General features: G+C 27.3%; 2 protein-coding genes and 1 long non-coding RNA gene across 4 annotated transcripts; 1 reads left to right on the forward strand and 2 right to left on the reverse strand.

Moving 5' to 3' along the window:
- Positions 1-9,235, reverse strand: LOC114121978 (cytochrome P450 4C1). The gene is made up of 11 exons (XM_027984510.2): positions 8,763-9,235; positions 5,702-5,808; positions 2,963-3,053; positions 2,698-2,889; positions 2,380-2,449; positions 2,104-2,230; positions 1,788-1,857; positions 1,474-1,655; positions 1,254-1,422; positions 668-847; positions 1-601 (listed from the first exon to the last, which is right to left on the reverse strand). Exons 1-11 carry the CDS (start codon positions 8,947-8,949, stop codon positions 444-446), a joined length of 1,533 nt encoding a protein of 510 aa, XP_027840311.2. The 5' UTR covers positions 8,950-9,235; the 3' UTR covers positions 1-443.
- Positions 9,236-9,630: 395 nt separating this feature from the next.
- LOC114121979 (uncharacterized) lies at positions 9,631-15,508 on the forward strand. Its single transcript, XR_003592237.2, has 5 exons — positions 9,631-10,028; positions 12,933-12,999; positions 13,090-13,274; positions 13,380-13,508; positions 15,375-15,508. It is a non-coding gene; the product is annotated as an uncharacterized LOC114121979 (long non-coding RNA).
- LOC114121977 (cytochrome P450 4C1) lies at positions 14,721-26,494 on the reverse strand. Of its 2 annotated transcripts, XM_027984508.2 has the most exons (11): positions 25,984-26,494; positions 19,244-19,350; positions 17,789-17,879; positions 17,523-17,714; positions 17,284-17,353; positions 16,997-17,123; positions 16,531-16,600; positions 16,237-16,418; positions 16,013-16,181; positions 15,424-15,603; positions 14,721-15,120 (listed from the first exon to the last, which is right to left on the reverse strand). In XM_027984508.2, the coding sequence occupies exons 1-11, from the start codon at positions 26,171-26,173 to the stop codon at positions 14,960-14,962; spliced, it is 1,539 nt and encodes a 512-aa protein (XP_027840309.2). In that variant the 5' UTR covers positions 26,174-26,494; the 3' UTR covers positions 14,721-14,959. The 2 variants fall into 2 exon arrangements, with proteins under 2 accessions (XP_027840309.2, XP_027840310.2); XM_027984509.2 differs by lacking the exon at positions 19,244-19,350.
- Positions 26,495-27,156: the final 662 nt, after the last annotated feature.

Here is a 27,156-nt window from a genome sequence, read left to right on the forward strand (position 1 = left end):
TTTTTATCAAAATCGACTATTTATTTCATATAGTATAGTTTTCAAATTAATATTATAGTTTTTTTCTAAACTTGTCCCAGTTAAAAAAAAATTATTATAGGTAAGCACTTATATGGTGCAAATTTAAACTAATAGACGTCAATGTAAGATAGATATTGATGTAAATTCCCCTCCCCGCCACTTATAAATAACACTATTGTTGACATTTTCGTACTGTTAAAAATTTGACAATACTTCTTACTTTTTAGTTAAAATTTAAGTTTATTTTATATAAAAAAAACATACCATATATATAATACTTGGATATAAGTAATTGGAAACTTACAAATTATGTATTTAAATAAAATAAATAAAATGGTTACAAATATATTGATCTATTAATCTATAGTATAGATGATGACGTATAGATTCTATACACTATTCATTATGCTATAAATAATTTATTAAAGTTTATAAAATTTCATCTTTGGAAGTGACTCTATTCTTATGATTAATTGACTACTAATTTGAATGTCTTCTTTACATCCTAAGGTTTCAATTTTAGCATTACGTAAAATAGTCGATACAACTATTTTCATTTGATTCATTGCATACTTTTGTCCTAAAATAATAGTTAAAGTTGATTAAACAATTTAATAAAATAATACTAAAATGAAAACAACAATACCAATACAGTTTCTGGCGCCGGCGCTAAACGGTAAATATCCGAATAGAAAATTTGCTTTATTTTTTTCTTCTAAAAATCTTTCGGGAATAAATTCTTCAGGATTTGGATATATGTCTTCATTACGATGTAAAATAAAGGGATATACTGTTATTGTAGTCAATGGAGGAATAATGTAGTTTTCTGGAAAAAATAAAACAATATACCTATTATACAAAATGTTTTATACGCATCTTAAAATTGATTCACTTTAGTTCTTTAAAATAAAATGTGTATTTCAACAAATTATAAATTTTTTTTTAACTTAGTTATGATTTAAAAATGTTTATTTGATTGATTTTAAGTTAATAATTTAACATTTTATGAGTATACATCTATTTTTAGTTATTCATTAACATTATGATTTGGCTAAAAATCACCGCGCTGTACAATATTAAAAATACATGCCATTTTTTTATTTTGAAAAAAATAATAATATTCATGTGATTTATAAAGAAATTAAAATTATTTAAAAATATACACTAAATTAAAATAAGAGTAATTAAATTGTATTAAAATAAATATATGTTAGGATTTTAAGTATACTGACTGAGTTGTAATGGCTTTTCTAGTTCTCTCGTAAAAGCTGGCACACTTGGATACACTCTAAGCGATTCTTTGATTACGGCTTCTAAATATTTCATGGCATTTAAATCTTCCATCGTAGCATCTCTATCAGAGTCTTCAAAAATGCTACGCATCTCATCCCTAGCTTGTTCCTAACAAATAATAATTATTGTTAAAATGTAACATGAAAAAAAAAACCTTACTTGTATATCTGAATGCATGCCTAGCAAAACCAAAATCATTGTCATCGCAATGGAAGTTGTGTCATGGCCTTCAAAAAGAAATGTATCTACTTCCTCACGAATGTCTTTATCGGTCATCTGATCTGGCGTGTCATTCAAGACGTTAAGAAGTAAGTCCAAGAACGATTTCTTTTTGGTTTTTTCTAAATGATCAGTATAAAATTAAATAGAGACTAATGGTATTTTTATATATACTTATGTTATTTTATTTTAGAAATACTTAAATTTATTTATGACGGTCGGGAAGATAATTATTATTTTTCATTTTTACGTACCAAATTTACTGTCTGATTGCATTTTTTCAATTCCTGAGTTATTCAACGATGCTCGTTTACTTTTAATTACCTATAGAAAAATACATACGCTATAATATACGTTCTCAATGATTGATAGAATACATTTTTATAAAACATAATATTATCTATATTATGCAATATCTACTCGTAGGACGTAGATCTAAGATGAGGAAAATAACCATGCTGTCCTGATAGCTTTTACCGTTGATATTTTTGTTGTTAATATGATAATCATAGCTAACAGTAAATGGTTATATGAATAAAATGTATTATATTAGCTTTTGGATATACGAACATTATCAGTAAACGCATGTAGCACTTTGATTGAATTAAAAAAACTTTGACCACTTTCGCTCATTTTATATACTAAATCATTCCACAGCCAAAATTTGAAAATGCGTTCAATCACTGATTTGCAAGCACTTTAAAAATAAACAAACGGACAAATAAATAATTATAGGTTAATGTACTTGAGTAACTATAAATATTTTTATTGTAAAATCACATTTCTAATCTAGTTTAGTTGGTGATCAGATCACAATAGCTTTATTATTTTAAAATATAGGTATACCTTTTAATCGAATGAACATATTGAGTCGATTTACCTTCTTGAGCATTCATCTCAGTTCCCATTATAGTTTCTACAAAAAATAATATGATGTCATTAGACATACCTACTTGTATTGGAGTCTTATTAATAATAAAAAAAAACATGATTAATAATATTTAGGTATATATATTATACATTGTTTATCTTCATTCACTTTAAAAATCGTTGTCCGATACGGGTTTAAGTTTATCAGTCCTAACTGTGTACTGTATTATATCAATAGATCACATTGGTCACATTTATCACTAATAATCGAAATGTATGTAATAATAATATTACCACAAATCATGTCCAGAGAACACAAAGTAATGTATTCAGGGATGGAGATTTCTCTATTGCCATTCGCAGACGCATTCAATAGCTTATCAATTAAAATACGCGAATGTCTGTTAAGGGAAGGATTGTACATGTCCAATGTCTTGAAGTGAAACGTATTGGTAAGGAGCTTCCGCCGGTTTTGCCATTTCTGACCTGTATATAATATCATATAATATGTATATTTGATGTTTATTATTGTAATTTTATTTAACTCTGTCAAAAATACCCGAACTCAACAAAAGACCTTCGTTCAGCCAAGGTTTCAACATGTCATACTCTGGACCTTTTTTGATGTATTGGGTACTGGACAGTAGAATCTATATTAAATGCACAAATATAGTATACAATTATTATTTACTGTAATATTTGATGAAAAAAAAATAACTTTGTAATGGCTTGTGCAATATTAGACGATCTATGAAGTTCTGGAACAATAACCAAAATAAGTGCGTAGAAAAAAAATCTATTTAAATCAAATTACAATGCCTCGATTTATACGGCTAATAGTGACTATTGTCATCATAACCTTACCAGTGAAACTTATAAAATCTAACAATATAATTTTCTTTATGCAGATTCATTATACGGTAAAGCTTGTGGATTAGTAAGAATAGTGTTGGCGTGATTGATTGATCAAGGTAACAAATATAATGACAATGATGGTGGGAGCATGTCAAACGGTCTGTCAGCATTTATCACTAGGTAAGTATATTTCATTATATGTTTTTTTGATATGGCAATTAAAGTCATCAGTCATTATTAACTGACAAAGTGCATATCATGGTTTTATAATGTATGTTTTTTGAATGTAATTCAAGTACCGAATTAATTTTATTATTAGTATTACAGTAAGTTGATTAAATTTTTTCCGAAAACATTGCATTTACTAAAATATTAGCTGCTACCCGCGTGTTTCGCCCTCGTGGATAGTTGTTTGCAAATTATGGGGTTGTTTCAAATCTTGTCTAGTCGTCTTATAGTTATTTCGATAATAAAATGTAATAAAGTCTATGTGACTACATACCTTATACCGAAGCAAAATAAAAACAATATAAGGTGTTTATAAAATTTCATAATTAATATAATATTATAGATAATAAAAACAATTTTTTTCTCATATTAATATCATTATTCTTACATCCGGGAAATATATTATATAATAATATTATAACGTCGTTAAATAAATAAAAATAATAATGATTATTAAATAACAACATTGGGCGTGGTATTTTGTAGGGTTTCGCATCGTACAGCCAATCAGCGCGCTACTAACTTATATAATACTTTTATATTGGTTATTATTATTGGATTTGTTTTAACCTATTTCAACTACCCGAGTCTCAAGATTAAGAACGTCAGTCGTAGTTTGAACGCAGTGATGTATACTTAAAACCCCGTAAAGCACCGAACCGTTGTCACATCATATACGTCGGCAATAATAATTGATTCATCGTCGATTCTACATATACATTCTGAGGTGAGTCGTAGGCGATTGCTTAACTATACGCTTTAAACAAATATTATAATCTAGTATATCTATAATATAAAAGTTAGCCCTGATTTTTTTGTTACTCATACAAACTCACACCGTTCAACGTATCGTCACCATTTTTTTTACTGTTATACTTGACAGTCTGCTGAAGGTTTTTGTTAGGGAAAATGTCCAACATTTTGACATTTTCAAATTTGTACAGAAATATGTTATTTATGTATCTAAACACACTATGTAGTGTGAAAACAAAATATATCTACGTGTTCCTAAAGTAACAGTATGTGTATCTTTATTTTATTTATTTCGAAAAGGGAACATAATAAGTTACATAAAATATGTTTTAATTTTTTTTTCTGACTTGCTTTTATAGTATGGATCAGTAAAAATGTTAAGGTAACCATATTTAAAAATAATTATTTTAATAATAATATTGGATTTGTATAAAAATTCCTATTATTCTTAAATTTTTTGATCGTAAAAAGTACTGAGAATTTCTGACCATTCTATAGCGCATAGGTAGGTACTAGATCCAATTTTCTATCTAAAACCATCCTCAAAATTGAAAATCAAAGGTTTTTTTGTCTTCTTATCGTGTATACAAACACAAAAAACATACATCGTTGTAAAATTAATCCGAAAACCCTCTGATAAGAGTCTAAAATATAATATCATAAAATGTCGTGTATTTATACATTATACTATTATGGTGTTATACTATTTTATATATTAATATTGATAATTAATAGTTAAAATTATTATTCATCTATTATTAATTAATAAATCAATAACATACATCTTTAGTAAAATTAATCAATTTATTGTTCAGCTTAGAATTTAATACTAATTAGAGGTATTGATTTTAGACGTGTTTTTTAGATACACGCGTACACGTATAGTTAGTGTATTTAATGTGTACGTGTAATAGATTCGTATGATTAATTTTTTACGTGTGTTGTAAATACATGTAATGCAAAGCTCGTATATTTAATGTTCGCTGTATTACTAATATACACTAGTCTAGATCAAATCCGAACAAATAATTTATTTGATATAGGTAATTGTCCACGAATATGTACATTTATTTCAGAGTACAAACATATTTTGTGATATTGATAATAGTAATTAAATATTTTAAAACATTTTCAACATAATATTTTTAAGTTATTTGTTATTTTAATTTTTTATATAATTTTAAAAATCAGTTTATCTTATTAAATTTATCCTTTGGTAACTGTATTTTTAAGAAGTTGTATAAAATACTACAATTAGGTAAATAATTATGATGGATTTCGATGCATTTCAACCCATTTATAAATAAAAGTTTTTAAAACGGTTGGTAGCCAATTGATAACTGTTTAAATGGCATATAGTTAATAAATTCACAAAAACACTATATTATTAGGAATCTTAAATTTGTATTTTGGTGATCATATAAAAACTATTATATTTAATAAAAATCAAACATGTACTTACTTTTAAATCATCTGGATCGTTTAGCAAAACGTATGATCGGCCTGAAAGGTTAAAGTGGACTACTGGACCAATTGTTCTTATTAAATCCGTTAAAAATGGCAATATATCTAAATGATTTATAAGCAAAACGTAATTTTATTAATTTCAAATCGTGTATTATTCCAAAAAATTATAAATTCCTAATAAAATATTGTATAATGTATCCAAATCTAATAATAAAGATTTATAGTTTTTAAATTATAATATTTTATCGATTGTGCTATATTATAGGTATAAATAACCGTTATTTGATTTTAGATTCTGAACGGAGTGAAGAATGTATTGATTTTACAATGATGTATGTTTTTTTTTTGTTTTTTTTTTTGTTTTTTTTTTTGTGTCTGTGTACAGCATAACTAGTCGAAATAATGCTCCATTTTCAAACTATGGGGGTGGTTTCCGGTGTAAAATTGAATATCCTTGGTGCATTATAGAGGTAAAAAGTTAACATTTTCCAACAGTTTTCAAAAAAATCGAGAAAAACAAAAAAAAAAAATGACGGAAAAACGGCAATTTTTAGGCAAAACCAGTTTTCGACCAAATCGATTTTTTTTTATGGTTGTAATTCAAAAACTAATTACTAAAAATACTTGAAATTTTCACCAAATGTTAATGTCAGTGGTATCTGTACATAGAATTTTCAAAAAACTTTGACTTTTTTTGAGTTATTTATAGACCACTGAAATTTTCGATTTTTTTGAGAAATTTTTTTTAAAGTGTCAATAAAAAATTTTTGGATGACCAAAAAGTTTTGAAAATTTAATACAAGGTTCCTTATGAGTTGTTTTTAATGTAGCTAAAAAAAATTAAAAATCGTTAGTCACAATTTTTTTTTATAAGCGTTTTTAGTTCAAATTTTTACGAAATCTGTCGAAAACGCGAATATTTGCAAGTAATTTTGAAGTTGAAAAATCATAAAATTTTTTTCTTTTATAACTAAGTTTTGAAAATTTGGTACAAGGTTCTCCATAAATTTTTCTTCAAATATCTGTAAAAAAAACTCTACCGGATTCAGACAAAAAATTTTTATGAGTGTTTGAAATTTAAATTTTTACAAAACCGCGTTAAATAACGGTTTAGCCTCAAACGATTTTTGATATTTGTTATTATTCAAAAAGTATAAGTCGTAGATACTTGAAAATTTTACCAGTTATTTAGATTGGCATTTTCTTTACATGATTTAATTTTCAAAATATTTTGACTTTTTTTGAGCTATTTATAGACAACTGAAATTTTCAACTTTTCTGAAAAATTTTTTTTGAAGTGTCGATAAAATTTTTTAGGCCCTATCAAAATACTTGTTAATTTTATACAAAGTTCCTCATATGTTATTCTTATAGTGATTAAAAAATTATAAGAATACATAGGCACAATTTTTTTTTATTAGCATTTGAAGTTCAAATTTTGACAAAAATTCGTTAAAATCATGAATATTTGCAAATTATTTTGTAGTTCAAAATTCATAAAATTGTTTGTATTTATATCTAACGTTAAAAAATTCACACTAAGTTTTCCATAAATTTTGCTTCAAAAAGCTATAGAGAAAATTTTAAGAGTCATTATAGGAAAAATGTTTTAAGCGTTTGAGTTTTAAATTTTTATGAAATCGGAATATTTGTTTCAAAATAGAATATATGACAATATTTAATTATAATATATTATAGACTGACAAATCATCTCCGTTCAGAATCGTTTTTCGTATACAATGATACTTATCATTGCATTCAAATTTAATCTACCCTAGTCCGAGGTCCACCCCACCCGCTAATGTACAGCAGAGCGGTACCCACTTGCCGACTTTTTTTTTTTTTACTATTTTAAATGACAGAATATGGCTTTTAATTTCATATTCTAAAGTAGAATGTTTTTTTGAGAATTTCAATAGATGTACACAAATTATATTTCAAACAAAGAGTAAGTTAATTAGCTATAATGATGCATTTCACATATATGTTAATTCTCAATATGTTTTTACTTGCGTGTATGTGGTTTACACATTTTTATGTAGACCACATAGTTTTTATAATTCACCATGTAAAAATACTATAAATAATTAAATAAATTTAAAAAATATTAAAATTTGTATTTTAACATACAGTCAATAATGCTGTAATCAATTTTATCACGATATATATGAATCAATCAATCAGTGTCTCCTATAGCCTCTTCCTGAGTAGGTGGTAGTTATTTTCCAAAATATGTTCGATGTATGAATAAAAATTTAATTCTTAAATAGTTAAATGTCTGTCAGATTGAGAGGTTTTGTGGCCAATACGAAATTAACAAACTTGTTAAGTAAATAACTATCACACAGTAAGTTGTAAATCAACAATTTTATCTTTTAGTAACAATAAATATAACTTAAAGTTTAAATATATTTGGAATGTACAAGATGCATAGTATTCAATATGTATATTGTATTTATAAGCAAGTTTTATGTAGACAAATTTGCAATTATATAATTCAATTGAAACGTTCATTAAATAATTCTTATATTTTATGTTGCTTGGATATACGGTTTACATACTGTATATGAATATAACTGTAGATCGCGTGCATTTGTATAGTCTGAATATCCAAGTAGTACTGTTATAACTTAAATGAGGCTTCATATAGGGGTGCTCAAAAAATATTGGTTCACTATAGGTACACATGTACGATAAATAAAATCATAAAATAATTAGGTCAAGTGTTTGAAATTCAAAAAACAACATTTTGCTTTGAAAAATAAAATTGAAAATAGATACTGTTCACAAAAAAAAAAAAAACGATCACTATAACTATTTTTTCTAAAATATTATTTAGGGTATTCAATTTTTACTGAAAAATAAAACTTTTATAAAATAATCACTTTTCTAAAAAAAAAAAAAATGTAACTAATGGCCTTTACATATAATATGTAATCTAAGAACAATAACAAAAAAATCTTAACCTATACATTTTTTTATCGTCACCGATTAATTTAATCAAAAATGAATTAAAATCAATACATTTTTAGGTACAAGTGCACAAACATACTAACCTATGGGTTTTAGCATCGCAAGTTTCCACGAAAATAGCATTTCACTCCAAAAGGTTTTCGTAACTGATGGCACGTGAGACGAGATCTGTCGGTATTCCAGTGGCATACGGAGACGCGACCATACCGCATACAATATTAATCCAGCCAACGGCATTAACACTGCACTGTAAATGTTGAATTCGATCATTTTTCTTACGGCCGAGGTAAGTCGTTCAAAGTTAATCGTGTATCTATCACTTTGCGTCGCTATTTCGGTAAACGACTTAATATAATGTTTATTTTAAATTTATAACGATATTATTGGACGTCGTCTTTGTCAGTATTATATTATAATGTGTAATATTGTAAATTATATTTTTATCACGTTACAGCCGCAGTTGAACCTATCGTAAAGCTGCTCAGGCGATGTGCTCGGTAAAACGCTAAAGCGTGTATGACGATCATCGGTACTAGTCTGGCGTTGTTTTGTTGTGGGTATAGAACCTCACCTAAAATTTTAATACTTGATTTATATTATCTCCAAGGTCATAGTTGTAGCGCATAATTCTCGTTATAATAATACTACATTAACTATACATCATTAGGCATTGATTGTTTTTTTCGTCTTCGACAACGTTTTTGGACTTTCCTAAACAATGATAACTATACACAACTGATCTAAATAACTAATTTTTAATTAGCATTTTTCGGTGATTTCCGTTTTTATTTTGTTTATGATTTACGGCGTATATGACAATTAAAATAATTTTAAGCGATTAAATAGTTTTATTCTTTAAATACAACAAATTATTATTAATTGACTTTTACATAAAATTAAAGTTATTCTATTCAATGCATTGTATTTTATTGTTAAATTAAAAGAGTAAATGGAAAGTTAATAAATTAAATGCATTATAATTGTGTTTAGGTCATCAACTTCCGAGTCTTAAACATCATTATAGGAATACTAAATAATGCTAACCAAATAGTTTATAGGTAATTTGAAATTTCCCTTGTGCTTGTTAGTTTAGGTCTATTATGCCTGCATGCGATAGCCCGAGTGCACCTATTTAGTTTGAATTAGTTTCTATACGATTTAAGAGTAGCAGTAACCATCGAGCTGACTTGCTGAGTGGATGGCATTGCGATTGCTTTATTTAGTTGAAGAAAAGATAACAAAAATGAATATGATTTTCTTAAAAATCAAATTTTATACATTTGATTTTGACGAGTTTCAACAAACTACAATTATTTGAATTTGTCGAAACTGAACTACGGAAAATTAATGTAAGTCTGTTAAGATATAAATAGAATTTAACAATGAAAAAATTGGTTGGTATTATTCATTGTCATATTAATTTGTTCATATTAATCATTGTCCTTGGTTGTCTATTATTAATTTTGTTTAGCTATTTATTTTCATATTAGTTATAAAAAAATATTTTTAGCTATTATTATTATTAGATTTTATACTTACTGACACATAAATTGGTTAGGTTAAGTTGAAATTAAATGAATTTTTATTTATTGAAATATTTTGATTTATTTATAAATACAATTCTAATTTAATTGTAATGATCTGTTATTTTGCTCAAAATTGTGTACAATTTTACAGTGTGTACCTTATTCAGTTATGCGAATAATTAAACGTCACCTCTACGAGTTCAAAATTATCATATTAATGTTATTAATGAGTGTAGTTGATTAGACTTTATTTTTTGCATTTCCCGAAAATAATACTGCAGTTAGCTATTTGTATTTTTTGGTTGGTAGTACAGTTTTTTCTTAAAACATTGATCAGTATAGTAGTTAGTTTAACCAAGGTTTCATAGTTTCACACTCTGGATTTATTTTTAGGTATAAAAATATTTTTTCTATGTAAAAAAATCTTGACAATTTAATAAAAGATTCCTCAATAAGTCATATTATTGAATTTACAAAAAGTTGAGGATATTATCATAAATATTTTTTATGAAGGCCTGAAGTTTATAAATTTTGATAAAATAGGATATTCTTGTGCAAAATATTGATTTGTCATCATCAAGCCGTTTTTTATTTCATTGTAATTCAAAAAAAATGATCACTGACTCTTGAAATTATTTACTAAATGTTTACATTAGATCTCGCTATTTAGACCGATTATTAACCAACACGTGAATACGGATTCCGTGTATATGAAGTATATGTGCATGTAAATTTAGTTCAAAGTAATTATTATGTTATAACTCATAGATTGCAAGTATAAAATCCATAGACGTTTTACCTATAAACTAACTACCTATAATATATAGTTAAACGGTAAACCTAAAAAATTTATATGACTATTATATGACCTTATAACTTATAAGTTAAATAAATATTATACTATATTTAATACAATATGTTGTATTATATAATAACATTTAACATTTTAAAGTTTAATCGTGGTATTATTATTATTATGAATTTATCATGAATATATCACGCAATGCAAAACTAGATAAAGTTTTTTGAATGTCATTTAATAGTAGTTGAACATTTTTATTTGAAGTTTTAAGTTGTTTTAAAAACTGTTTATCTTTTTACTTAATATTTAATATAATATTTAAAATTCGAGTATTAAAATGAATAATAATCGCAAAAATTGGGTGTGGTAGAATACATTCTAATCGTGTAGGAAATAAGTCATATTGCAGTTGCCAGTTTGTGTTCCGAAAATGAAAACAATGAGTTTTGTTGTATAATGGTGGGTCATTAAGTTTTTTTAGCAAGAAACTTAACAAAAATTCATGATTTACAGCTGATATTCAATCTTTCTAAATCAAAAAGGTATGTTTGTACTTAGTTTTAAATAATTTATTTTAAAAAAGTGGTCTGTTCTACGGTAAATTTAGTATCGTTTACTTTAACGGATTTAGTAGACTTGAATCCAACGATACATCATTACGTTTTTGTAAATGATACTTATCGAAGGATCGGGCTTCTATTTCCGAAGGTGATAATATTATTATTATTATTACTATTATAGACAACTGTAGAGAATCATTTATACAATTTTCATATCTTAAGTATTTATATAAAAAAAATTGTACGCATTTTTTATGACAAAATAATTAATTAACTGTATAAGTATTTTAATCGGGAGGATTATAGATCCGGTAATTAAATTATTAGCTTATTCGACTGATTATTATTTATTCATATTATTATACACAATGTAGATGTAGAATGGTAGAAATCACGTTAATATGACTGTAAACATTATGCACTTGTGATTGTATACTGTTTAGTCTACGGTAGTACGACCGACATGATGAAGTACCTTAATTATGTTTGCCGTCCATCGTTATTGAATGATAGGCGCACTATCTTTCCTCAATGCATTGTTACAGAATAGATATCATACATACACTTTATATGACTATAAGTATTATTATGTATGGCTAAGGATTTGTTATATATATTTATTTAAGCACTTATACGAGTAGGTACACCGAAACTAGTAAAATTTAATACCAAACGGTTTTCACTACTATTTTATTTTAACTATAGAGATGCTAGTGTTGCCATTAAATCGATAATCCTGATATTTTTATTGCTTCCATACCCACCTTGACTCAAAGCACTTCTGAATCATAAATTTCTAATACGAATCACCGTTAACATACAGAACGTCGTCGAACTTATGCTAATAGAAAAATCAATGACTTTTGTAATTTTTAAGAAACGGAACGGATACTTCAGCCACTAGCTGAAATGATAGCCACGAATCAAATTGTCATTATAATTTTGCTCAAGTTCTAGATTTGAACAATTTATGACCAGTGTAAAACTGAACTCATCATTAAGGAACGGATTTGAATGCAAGTTGCATTCTTTCCCGAATACATTGTTTTCCAAGCACTAAGTTCATTTCATAAATAAAAATATAACTTTTATTTTGCATTTTTAAGAATTTTTTGATTTTTAGAGCATATTTTGATATTTTAATGCATTTTTATGTTTCTAAGTCATTTTTATGCCTACAAGAATGAATACTATTCGATAAAAGTTTAGTTAACATTCATTCTAAAAGAATAAAAATAAATATTTAATATGTTTTTACCGATCAGATGACATTATTGTTGAAACGTGTAGACACATTTAATACACCATACAATATACATACATGCAATAGAAATTGTATATTCATTTTCTGGAAATAATTTTCAGGGTAAAAAGAAGATAGTAAATCTAGAAGACGATGAAAATGATACAAATTATTATTAACTAAGAATACGTAATAATTTTTATAAATATAATGAAATAGAATTTTTCAAAGTAAAAAACAATTTAACGAGCATTTTTTAAGGTATTTTTTTGTTTTTAGAGCATTCAAATCCGTTTCATAGTCATCATTATCACAGAATAGTTATATTACGGTTACTGCACATAATATAATAATGGTAATATGATGATGATGATGATGATCATTATATTATATAATAATATATTATATTACGAGTATGTGATCAGTAGTGTCCAAAGTCACGTACGCTTACAATAGTATCGACGGTTAGACCATTTATTTTTAAACTAATTAAAAAATATTTAAAAATAATAGAAAACTATATTGAAATTTGCTTAAATTTTAAACTATTGATACCTAAATTTTTTCAGCCATGGAGCATTTTTTTAAGAGCAGTATTTTTTCACGGAGACTCAAGAAATATTCAATACCAAGTTTTATTTGACTATGTTCTGCCGTAGAATTTCTGCGAAGTATATTATTGCACACGGTGTGTATACGTGAGTACGAATAATAAGATATTTTTATTAATAAAAGAAATAATAGTATTAATAGAATTGGAAAAATATTATTTATTGTTTAAAATGTATGTCTACAAAATGAAAGTATAACTATAATATGTTATATTATAGTTAAGTTTATTGAAAAATAATACAACGTTATATGTACAACAAGTATTGAGGTGTGTCTTAATGACTTAATGTAATACCTGCAATGGATATCCATATCGTCTAAAATTGAGCTATTATATTTTCGTATCGGGATTTTTATATTGTAGGTACACTTATCGGTGAATTAGGTATATTTGAGTTGACTTAGTATTGTATAAAGAACAACAGTTGTTTTATTATTACATTTTATGATAACGAATGGATAGCCCTTGAGAGAAAATTGTTGATTTAAAATGTGTAATATATTATTACATCTATTTGATATGATTATGAAATTAAAAAGTTAATGTATTTCTGCGAGGCATTAACAGTTTTAGCACCCCACGTCTTAGAGATCTAGTTGCGCCTATGGATATTTCATATTATCATGTACGATTTGAATAAAATTATTAATTTTTATAAATAGGTAATCTCTGTAAGTCTTGAAACATAAAATATTTACACATACGCGTAAATATAATCTCAATAAATAATTATCTATTAAGTGTGTTAAGCTTCATTTCTAAGTCGATTGTTTGATTATTTTAAAAAATATTCAAATTTTAATTATTGTGTGTATAAAATATTATCAAATTCGTGAATATTTTTAAATAGTAACAAATTAACTAAAAACGTTATTCAATATTCTTCATTTAAGTATCTAATTTGTCTAAATTTGAAAAACTTACAAAGTATCTTGCATTACATTTTAAAATATTTCAAACGACCATAAATAACTGAAAAATAGTCAAAATATTTTGAATATTATATTACATAGGAAAAGATAGAATAAAAATTTGGTGAAAATTTCAAATATCTAAAAATATTTATTTCTTGAATTATACCAGTATGGTATATGTATAAAATAAAATAAAACCGCTTTTTAATCGGATTTCATTAAACAATTCTCATTAATACCATTCATTTTGAAGTATTGAGACTTTTTTTTACTTTTGATCCCCCTTCCCCAAGTATGAGTTTATAAGACTATTGGCAACAGAAGTCATATTTTCAAAATTAAAAATCTGGCTTTAATAATGATAAAAAAAAAACGCACACACATCGTTGTATAATTAATAGGTATATTTATTTTTCCGCTCTAAATTTAAAACAATCTCCGGAGAATCACAGTTATCTTTTTTCATAAAATCAATCAAATATAAATAAAATGGTATACATGTTATTATTTTAAATAATTAATATATAATTAATTATAATTTAATGGTATACATGTTATTTTAAATAATTAATATATAACCAATTATAATTTATTATCCACGTAGATAATGGTTTATCTAATTTTATTTAAGTTTAAAAAACTTCATCTTTGGAATTGATTCTATTCTCAAGATTAAATGCGTGATAACTTGAATGTCGTCTTTGCTCCCCAATGATTCCAATTTCATGTTCCGTAATATGGTTGATATAACAGTTTTCATTTGATTCATTGCATACTTTTGCCCTAAAAGAACATTCAAAAGTATATTAGTATAAAGTTAAGTTTCAAAATATTTTTAACAGAAAATGTTTGAAAAAGCAGTATCTTGGTATTGATATGATTTTTAGTTAAACAATTTTCTTTGTTTATTCTATTATAAGAATAATAATATGTGATCAAACAAATATATTTACTAAAACAAACGGTTAAGTTATTTTAAATCAAAAATTAATTTAATATTATTTTTCTTTACTTTTAGTGATTATTTATTATTTTAGATGATGATATGTGTTATAAAACTGAAAAGTAAAGTAAAACCAATCATACCAATACAATTTCTGGCACCAGCGCTAAATGGTATGTATCCAAAATGAAATTTTTCCTTATTTTTCTCTTCCAAAAACCTTTCAGGCTTAAATTCTTCAGCATTTGAATATATGTCTTCATTGCGGTGTAGAACATAGGGATATACTATTACTACTGTCTTTGGAGGAATAGTATAATTATCTGAAAAAATAAAACATATATAAAGTATATTTTATATATATTAATAAAATATATAAAGTTGTAGAACATATTCACAATTTGTATTATTGCTTACTATAAATTACATTTTTAAGTAGGTATGAATTAAAAATGTTGAAGTGATTAATTTTTAATAAAAATGTGGCGTTTTATATTTAGATTTGTATTAATTAAAAAATTATAATTTAACTACGAATTATCAATGTATATAATGGTAGATATACACATTGTTCTTTTAAAAAATTTTTATTAAAAAAAAAATTACACTTTCTGGTGTTATGTATATTGGCATTAAACCAATATAAAAATTGCAATAATTTCAATGCGAATAATAAATCATTAATTCTCTGATATTTGTTAAATAAATATCAAAACAATTTCAAATACTTACTAATCGATAATGGCGTTTCTAGTACTCTACTAAAGCCCGGGACACTTGGATAAAGTCGAAGAGATTCTTTAATGATGGCTTCTAAATATTGCATGGAATTTAAGTCTTCCATCGTAGCATCTCTGTCAGAGTCTCCAAAAATGTCAAATAGCTCGTCCCTAGCTCGATCCTGTTAAATGAAAATTATTATTGAAATACTGTATCAATTAAAATATAATCCTTACTTGAATATCCTGATATATCCCCAGCAAAACTAAAGTCATTGTCATTGATATAGAAGATGTGTCGTGACCTTCAAAAAGAAACGTATCTACTTCTTCACGAATATCTTTATCGTTCATCTGATCCGGGTTGTCATTCAAGACGTTAAGAAGTAAGTCTAAGAATGATTTCTTTTGCGGTTTTTCTAAACGGTTAAATATGTAAGTAATATTTTTATAAATATATTATTTATATTAATTATGATGATGATACGGATAGGAAAAAAATGAAAAAACATTTTTATCATTTTTACGTACCAAATGTACTGTCGGACTGCACTTTTTCAATAATTGTTCTATTCAATAAAGCTCGTTTATTTTTAATCACCTATGGTAAAAATAAATGTGCTATATCTAATCTTTTAACAATGATTAAAATAATATATGTCGATAAACTATAATAGTCTATGACGTACAAGGGGCGTGCTCAGATTTTTTCAATGGGGAGGGATGAGGGGATGAACTGTATTTTGTTTTGTTGATTTGTTGATTGTCATCGACACAAAATGTATAAATGCATAAGAAAAAAGTTAATGGGGGATATGACACCCTCACCCCCCTGTAAACACGCCCCTGATGACGTGTTACATCTAGATATAAAACGAGGAAAAAATATCATTATGTATTTTGCAGATTCTTCTATTTGTTTTATTTGATTTATCATGGTTAACACTAAATGATTTAATAAATAAAATATATTATATTAAAATTTGGGTGTACGAACGTTATCAGTAAACTCATGTAGCACATTGAGTGATTCAAAAAATCTTTGACCACTTTTGCTAATTCTATAAATAAAATCATTCCATAGCCAAACTTTGAAAACACGCTCAATCACTGATTTGCAAGCACTTAAAAAAAAAAATAAATGGGCGATAATTAATATAATATTTAAATGTACTCAAGTAGCTATATAATATATATTTAAATCAATTTAAATAATATTTTTTAGCAGTTCTAAATAATCTTATATTTCAATAAAAATAAAAATATAATAATATGTTGGTATACCATTTGATTGAATGAACATATTCAACTGATTTACCTTCTTGAGCATTCATCTCGGTACCCATTATTGTTTCTAAAACAAACAAGAAGCATTATGCATATGAATTTAATTAAATTGATTTATTTAGTTTTATTAAACATGACCAGTTAGATAGGTATAAAAAAAGAATTATTTTGGTTATGTCTGTTACATACCTGACATCACTAATAGTTAAAAATATAAATAGTTTATAATAAATTACCACACATCATATCCAAAGAACACAAAGTGATGTAGTCAAAGATAGAGATTTCTTGATTGCCATTCTCAGACGCATTCAATAGCTTGTCAACCAATTTACGCGAATGTTTGTTAATTGAAATATTGTACATGCCTAATGTTTTGAAGTGAAACGTATTGGTAAGGAGCTTCCGCCGGTTTTGCCATTTTTGACCTGTATATAATAACATATATATATAAATATTGGATGTTTATTATTTTAGTTTAATTTAATTCTATCAAAAATACCTGAACTCAACAAAAGACCGTCGTTCAGCCAAGGTCTCAACATGTCATACTCTGGACCTTTCTTGATATATTGGGTACTGGACAGTAGAATCTATATTAAATTCAAAATTATTTATTTTGATGTAATATTTAATGACATAAAATTGTTAGTGCTCATTATAATGTTTGGCAGTATAATAATAATAATTTCTTTAATATTTTTAGCACAAATACAAAACCAATCTAAGTGACATTATAGTTCTCAAACAAAATAAACTCGATGATGCTAAAACCGATAAAAAACTAATATTACTCATCTGGATTCTTGAACTCACCAGTATTAAAGGTAACGAAATTGAGGACAAATATGCTAAACTCTGAGTATCCAATATAGACAATTTATAATCCTAATCTCCTATGATATGAAATTATCATTTTAAGAATCAAACACCTGAAATTAACTCATGGATATCTCATATTTAAAGAAGCACCTAGAATTTGTGAAGTATTTGGCTCACAACTAATAATAAAACACATCGTAACGAAACGTAAACGGTACAAACAGGAGTAAATAAACCTCTACATGACTGAAACTCTAGAGACACTTCTAGGACCGAATCTGAATCAAAACAAGATAATTATAAAACTATTAAAATTAACATATTTAAGTGACAAAGTATAAATAGTATAATTGAAATGTAAAATGAATGCCGCAGTAGTGGTACGTGAATACAATTTACGAGGAGACTTAACTTTTGTTTAACTATTGGCTATGTATATACATTTTTACTTAAAATATTAATATTTTCTTCAATGCCGTAACTGATTTAATTAGCTAAATAATTCCGAATATGGTTAATAATATTTTGATAGATAATTAATTCAACTTCATTATAAGTTATTAATTTGAACTACTGAAAAAATATGGATGAATTGCATCGTTTCTTATATTGCACAATGGTTTAAATATATTTGTATATGAAAATTATGCTTAAACTTTAATTAATTAATGAATATTTTATACGTATAATTAAAGCTGGTAAAATAACAAGTATAAAATATATTATATAACAATAAAAATATTTAAAATAATTTCAGCTATATTTTTTTACAAATAAGTTTAAATCTTTGTTCTTTGTTTTCTGCACACCGATTACGAATATATATAGTAAATATAGTCGACAAAAGTGGTAACCTACACAGATTACACAAATACTTATGAGAAAATATTTAAAAAAAAACTAAAAATTTATTTTATTGCCATGTCATAATTATTGGAGAGAGCCATCTCAAAGACTAGCTTGACGCACCACCCCTTATTGAATGTAACATAATATTATAATAACTGTTAATAGTAATTAATGGACCTTGATAACGAGTTGTGTTAAAGACCAATAAAAAAACTTATTAAGATAACTGAATGTTAAAAAACTCAAATGTACTGTATATAAGCCAATGAAAAATATTGGTACTTACTTTTAAATCATCTTTATTGTTTATCAAAACGTATGATCGACTTGAAAAGTTAAAATGAACTACTGAACCGTAAATTTTTGTCAACTCCAAAAGAAATGGCAGTATATCTATATAGTTTTTAAGAAAAATACATAGTTATCAATTCAGCAATTATTTTAGTATGATATCCATAAAAATATAATTATAATCGTAAAATATCGGATTTAGTTTTTAAATTTTAAATTTGATAGTTTGATCGTATTATAATCTAATTATTTCATTATAAAATAGTTTGTACATTAAAATTTATAGTTAATAAGTATTTTAAAGAATACATTAAATATATACGTTTTAAACCTATATATACAAAAATCCTCGTATTTGGTTACATGGATCGAGTTTTGATTTTTTTTTTTTAAACAATATTTTTTAAATTCAAATTTTTTATTATTTATTAATTATTAATTTCAAAACTTCACTATTATTTATAATATTTAAATATATCTAATTAGAATTTAAAACCTACTTTTGTGTACTGAACAATGAAAATAAATGAAAATTTGTTATATTTTTATTTTAAAAAATTTTAATATTTATCAAAAAATAAATAATTATCTTACCAATGTCATAATGAATGATTGTATATTATTTATAAATTTACTAGGTGTGCCTCGATTTCTGGGCTTGTGGAAAAATTGTCCCGTTGCTTTTTTGTACGCCAATAAATATATATTTACTGATAATGGTAGTGAAGTGTCATACCTCCTAAAGTCCTAACGTCGATGTTCAGGTGTTGTTTTTATATGTAAAAAACTATAGAATATATATTTTATTTTTAATGATTAAGTAATAGATAAATATTTTTAATTTATAAAACATAAATCAAATGTCATAAAAATTGAAACTATTTTGTGTGCTTTTTAATGTGTGTATCTATAAATTACAATGCATTTGCAATGTAATGTGCTTAATTCATCGGAATGATTCAAATTTTTTCCCCCTGCATGACATCAAATATTTCAAAATATAAAAACAAAAAAAAAAAAAAAATACAAAAATAATTTATTTAATCTAATAATTAAATCCAATTACAAAATTTTTGCCTTTGCGTTATTCGCGCGACGCTGTGCGTCAATCATAATCTATAACATCCTGCGAAACCTACGTGCGATGATGCTGCATGTGACCATGAACGATGCCACTAGGTACATAGCATAATTTAATATAATATAATATTATCGATACGGCCAGCGCTCCCACGCTGCTCTGCTGTTATTGACGATTGACAACTGTTACGTTAATGTGTTAATTGTTCACTGTTTAATAAATTTGTACTTGATCATTACCTGCTCACTATAAGAACCCAATTTTATTTATTATTATATTAAATTATTACACCCCTAATGTTTGGTTATTGTTGACTACGGTATGGAATTTATATATTATATTTAATATGTAGTATCAGAGCACGTTGCACTACACTAATAATTAATAAATACTAATTTTGTATTGAGTATAACGAATTTACCAACAATAAATAGATTTAAAATTCCTCAAGTCGAAATCTTATCGACGGTAAGATAGTATTTCGACACATTAGCACTATACCTATAGATTAAATCTACACGGCCGCCGTTGACGTCCAATTAATATTGGACTGCGAGGATAGCAATCTATTTTATACATGTGAATATGAAGACCAAACCTTTGAGTGATATGTTCTCGAAAACTACTGTACCGATCGTTATGATTTTTGTTTTTAAATTGAAGAGCTCACTGCGAAGAAGGTTAATGGCATTTGATTGATTCTCTAACTTTAAAAACAAAGGAGTTATTGATTATCATAAATAATGACCTGTTACGTAGACTATTATTATTATTATTATTTTATTTTCGGTAACAACTTTTTATTGTTATTATTGATTGTCCCCGTCTTTGTAACATTTTTCACTAATTAATCGCTCATGTAATGGAACGTAATGCCATCACTGTACAGCAAGGAATAAACTATATTAAGGTCGCTATTGGTTATGATTGAATATAATAGTTATTATTATTCACCGCGTTATGGTTGTGTAGGTTACGGAGGATGGACCGACCGACATTTTAAGCGAACCTTCGTAAAAGTCGGAACGCTGCTTAATGTTTGTGTATCGATGTATTGTCGAATAACGCCTGCATTTAAATAGTAAACATTACTAATAATAAGTAAATAAGTTAATAAGTTAATTTAAATTTAATTTCTATAATTTTTAAATTTTTATTCGTTTCTTTTAATTATTAAAATGTATCACAATGAAAAGAAAAATTAATTTAGGTCGTTCATCGAATATAATAAAATATCAACATTTACTCAGATTAAGTAAAATTAACAATATCTACGATTTAGTTGAACCACGACGTGTTCCATTGCGTCGCCGTGAAATTTCGGCATTTACTTATGATAAATTAATAGATTATAAAAATGATTCTCACGTTATCATAGGAAATATGAATTTAAAATGTAATTATTGTCGTGCATTGAAATGGTCCAAAGAGCCTGTAGGTTTTTGCTGTTCAGGAGGAAAAGTTGTTTTGGAAGACATTGCTGACCACCTGAACCATTAAAAAGTCTCTTACATATTTCTCATGAAAATTCAAAACATTTTTTTGACACGATCGGCTTTCTTAAGAATTTTCAAAAAGAGATATTGTATTAAAAACTCGAGATGATACATTAACACGCGTAAGGGAAATTCATCGTTCGTACGATGCGTTACAGTATCCTTTAATGTTTTATTATGGACAGAATGGTTATTTTATTGATGTTTCGCAAGTTAATCCAATTACAAAAATTACTCTTAATAAAACGGTTTCCGCAATGGACTTTTTCAAGGAGAGCCAATTGTATAATACCTTGGAGTTAAGAAATTCAATGTGCGATAATATGCGAATAATCTCGGTCGAGTATACACTGTTCACTCAAATAATGTTGAGTGTTTTATTTACGTATGCTTTTGCATCACGTCCGTGGACCAACTTAATTTTTAGATTTAAAAACTGTTGATGACGTTATCCACCCTACATTTCAAATAGCATGCCAAGCGCTCGATCTGTTACAAGATGAAAGTCATTGGAATTATACTCTCGAAGAAGCTGCTTTGTTTAAATCAGTATCGAATCTAAGAGAACTTTTTGTTGCTATAATAGCATTTTGCCACATTACTAATTTAACAGAACTGTGGGAAAATCACAAAAATAAAATGTCATTAGATATTTTGCAGCAAGAAAGGCTCCCAAATTCTGCAATGGAACGACATTAAAAATATTATCTTTGAAAAAAAAACCTTATTGAAGCTGAAATTTTTACCGGCTCAGCGAGTGGTATAAAATTGTATATATCCCAAGAATACCAATGATAACAAACGTGTCCAATTTCCCGTTAAACTTTGTTTGCTATTTCAATTAATAAGGCACAAGGACAGACAACGAAAGGTGCAGGAATTGACATCAGCGATCCTTGCTTCACTCACGGACAATTTTATGTTGCCTGCTCCTGAGTAAGCTCAGAAAAAAAAAATATACATATATTATACCCTTGATGAAAAAACTAATAATATAGTTTATAAAGAAATATTGGTTAATCAGTATAGTTATGTAGCATTTTTCAAAAATAATAAAAATTACTTTATTAATTACGTAGTTCTTATTTTAAGTTTAGTATCCTAACCTTGTGTCTTATTGATAATTATGAATTTAAGACGGTAATACATGGTGTTATATTATTTGTAACGAATTTTTTTCCGGGCAACGTCGGATAATTCAGCTAGTATAAATATAAACATAATATAAATGCCACGTAAAATAAAATTGAAATCTCCTTTTTTTAATGTTTAATAACAATTGCATTTCATTGATGTGCAAAAACTTAAGATATACCCGTATGTATATAATATAAACATAATTATATTTATAATATAGGTACGTAAAATTAGCATTAATTTATCAAGTGATGAAATCCAACTACAATATATACACTTGAATGAGTTGAATGTCGGTATTGAATAACAAATACGCCTAAAATATATTATTACCTATGTATACAATATTGCTCAGTTCAAAAAATAATATATTTATATTGTTATATAATGTGTAAACTATCTATTATGTTACTCATTTTATTATTGTTTTTAATATAAATATATTTTTAGCGAATAAGTCATTTTTAAAGTAGGTCGGCGGTGCCTAGGAAGCGAATGTGCTGAGGAAATACAAAAATTGTTAATTATATATCGCCGGCAAAAACAGAGTGCGAGGAGTCTTGGTCGGTCCGTGTTCGTCGAGATATCCGACGAAACACATAAGGACGACACGAGTGTTTGTGTTTTGTTTTGCTTTAATAAATTGTGTTTCCGACCAATATTTACGTTTTTGTTTGAGTAGCCACGCGATTCAGCCGTACCCTTCAAATCCGATCTGAAACCGGTTAATTTATGATCTTTGAGGATTTTAAGCTTAAACGGCGAAGGTAGTCATACTTTAATTGTATCCTTTCAATCCGATCTGAAACCGGTTAATTTATGGTATTTTGGTAACTCACGTGTCGGTAGAGGTGTATCACACCGAAACGTGGATATACGACCATATCAATACATAAATAGTGTATTATAGGTAGTAAATATATAGGAAACTATAAAATATATAATATTCCATTTTTAATAATTACCTAACTAATATACCTACGTAGGTATCTAAAATAAATTATTAAACAGGGTAATAGTTAAATATATTTAAACGTGTTTGTTTATCGGTGATAGCTTTAACTGTCAACAATCAAATGAAAAAATGAAAAAAATTAGGTGAAAAAAAATCGGAAAAAAATGCAAAAAATTAAGAGCATTCGGGCGGCCGGCCGTGTATATCAAGGCGCCGCCGTCGGCAGAGTGAATCCGCCGGAGCGGGATTCGAATCTGACTATCCTAGCATGGAGACCTAACTCATAAACCTATCGACTACAGTTTAAGATGCAGGAATACCGTATCGAATGTCGAGCTCTTAAGCCGTTTCCGAACCGCAGAGAATACTGCATTAATCGCTTAGATTTGCCCGTCAAAGCCTTACGATTCTCGAGTAAAGAAAAACGTTCTCGCATCATCGAGTCTCCGTCCGTAACGATCACGAACGAAGAATCGCCGTCGTTATCGTACGTATTACGACAATTTATTAGACGCGCGCGCGCTATTCCGACGTACCTTTTGCGATTCAAAAATTAAACACAAACGCCCGTCGTAATGACCAATAACGTTAATATCGCGGAAACCGAAACGCGTTATGATTTATACAAGCGTGTACATACAAGAAGTTTCCGTATTCGTACGCGAATTTTAAACACTGTCAATCAAAATATCGAGTCCGTTTAGCTTCGTATCGTATAACATATATAGGTACGATATACAGTAATACATTTTACACATATGCCCGCTGTGAGCTTACAAAAGCGCGTGTCGTTATTGACCAGCAGACCAATACATTGTGTCATATAATAGCATTAATAGATTGTATTATTAGTTATTATTCTCGCTCTCGAGAACGTTTTAAACTATGGAGCTCATCCGATAACCGATATTAATCGTATTATAATATACGTATTGTACGCGCGAACGCGTACGGTCGAGAAACGGAAAAACGCGAGGAAAACTTTAGAAAAAAAACGTATCTAAACGACGGTGGCGGTGGCGGCGGCAGATGACACGTTTTCGAAAAGACCGCGGCCGAACGGAATTATCCGATTGGTAATCGTCTATGATACGGGTGGCGCGGCGACGACGGAAAGACGAACCGCTTCACTTTCAATGAACTACGCCACGTTTTATAAGATAAGAAAATATGATAATAATGAATAATGATAGTATTATAATGATTATAAAAAAAAATTGTAGGCAATGAATTTTTTTTTAGAATTTTTTAAAGTATTTGATTTTCAAAAACAAAAACTATTTAAGACTTATGTTTTCAGAAAGAAGTTTACCATGCAGTGCAATGATGAAGTGGAAACTAAAAAAAACAAGTAAAATTATTAAAACATCTCTAATAATGAAAAGTACTAAACGAATGTATTTTATATCAATAGTTACATAGTAATAAAGTAGGTATTTATCGAAGACGTCAATATTAATTATTGTTCTATATAGTTTAGGTATTCAATTCAATGCATGTAAGAATGTAGGTGTATTATAAAAATATATGGTATTTTACACATTTTAGTCTATGACGAGCTAAACTTACTGATATGCAATGGTTTTTTACTTTTTTATAACTTTTTTTTGATAATCTTTTTTTGTACATTTGCTCGTATCACAAAGAGCATGTTTACCATACCTAATAAAATTATATAAATACATTTACAAATAAAAACATACGATACATAATATAAAAGAATAATTTTTTAATGTCAAAATAAAAATTTAGACAGAAGTATTTTATTCAGATTATTTGAGTCGATTAGACTTACCTTAAAAATTAGATCCCATCGTTATGAAATTATCATTTCTCTACTGTTAATTTTCTTTGATAATCAAAATAAAAGATATTATCACCTTTATGAAAATTTGAATAGTATTATATTTTGCCTAGATAATAGTTTTATATATTTTTAAGCATGTGGGTAAAAATTTTAAAAATTTTTAACATTTTCATTGTGATTAAATTATAGCATACATTATTAATCGTAATACCTTAAAAATCAAATTAAATTAATATAAAATATTCGGTGGCATACGAACCCTTGGGCTGAAACATTGCCATCTTCCACGATAATTGTATCTCACTCCAAAAGGTTTTCGTAGCGGATGGTACGTGAGACGAGATCTGTCGGTATTCCAACGGCATGCGGAGCCGCGACCATATCGCATACGATATCAAACCCACCAAAAATATCAACACTACACCGTAAAGGTTATGTAGTTCGATCATTTCCGTCACGTCTGCGGTCCGTCAAAATAAATCTTCTTTTTACCTCGCAGCCAAAAGACAATAATTAAATGTTATTAATTTATTGTAAATTACGACGATAGGTATTGTTTTCGTTATCCGTTAACGTATCATACGACAGTCCAGCGAGTGTACCGTCGAACAACTGAGCGCAGCTGTGCGTCTGATAACTCGTTATATATTATGTAGGTGTATGCTATTTAGAGGTGGCTTCTCCCACATGATCACATGCCGATTCTTCAACAGCTTAACAATTATCAAAGGTATTTTGTTCCAAAGCTGAAATATCAATATACGTCTCTGTTATTATGTCATCGTATAAAATAGTATTTAAATTGTACAATAGGTCATTTGACATTGGGTACACTATAATTTTAAAAATAACACAGAGTAAAATTCTTTATTGTGAATTTGTTGTACGTCTGTAGGGCGGAGACAATATTCGCGTGGCATTAAATTGATGTTTACTCGTTTAGTTTCGGCAACTATTATAGGATATGGCGTGTTGTGATAGGTATGTAAAAAAAAAAAAACATTCGAAATAATACGACTGGTGTATTATCTCATGGCAGTTCCCCACAATCACGTAAAAGTGTTGACGAGTAGTTGGTCTTCCGTGTTCTTATTTAATTCATGACCAAATACCGGCTCGGAATGGAATGTGCACAACGCGGGACGAGACGAGACTACACAATTTGACCACATGAGTGAACCGACTAAACTATATCTTGTGTGCGCGCTGTTTAGCGTCTCGTCTCTTCGACGAGAACGTGGAGCTCGCATCAAAGATTATGGCCACAGTTGTTACTTATCGCGTAATAATAGTAAGACAGTAATGATCATTGTTATGTACTCACGTAAAATAGAATAGAGGAAGTTACATATTATGTTCGCGATTTTTATGCCTGTATAGTAAATAGTAATACTTAAAAGTGGTGACTGACTGAGACTTGGAAAGTAAACAC

The sequence above is a fragment of the Aphis gossypii genome, chromosome 1, assembly GCF_020184175.1.
Source record: "Aphis gossypii isolate Hap1 chromosome 1, ASM2018417v2, whole genome shotgun sequence".
NCBI classification, from domain to species: Eukaryota; Metazoa; Arthropoda; class Insecta; order Hemiptera; family Aphididae; genus Aphis; species Aphis gossypii.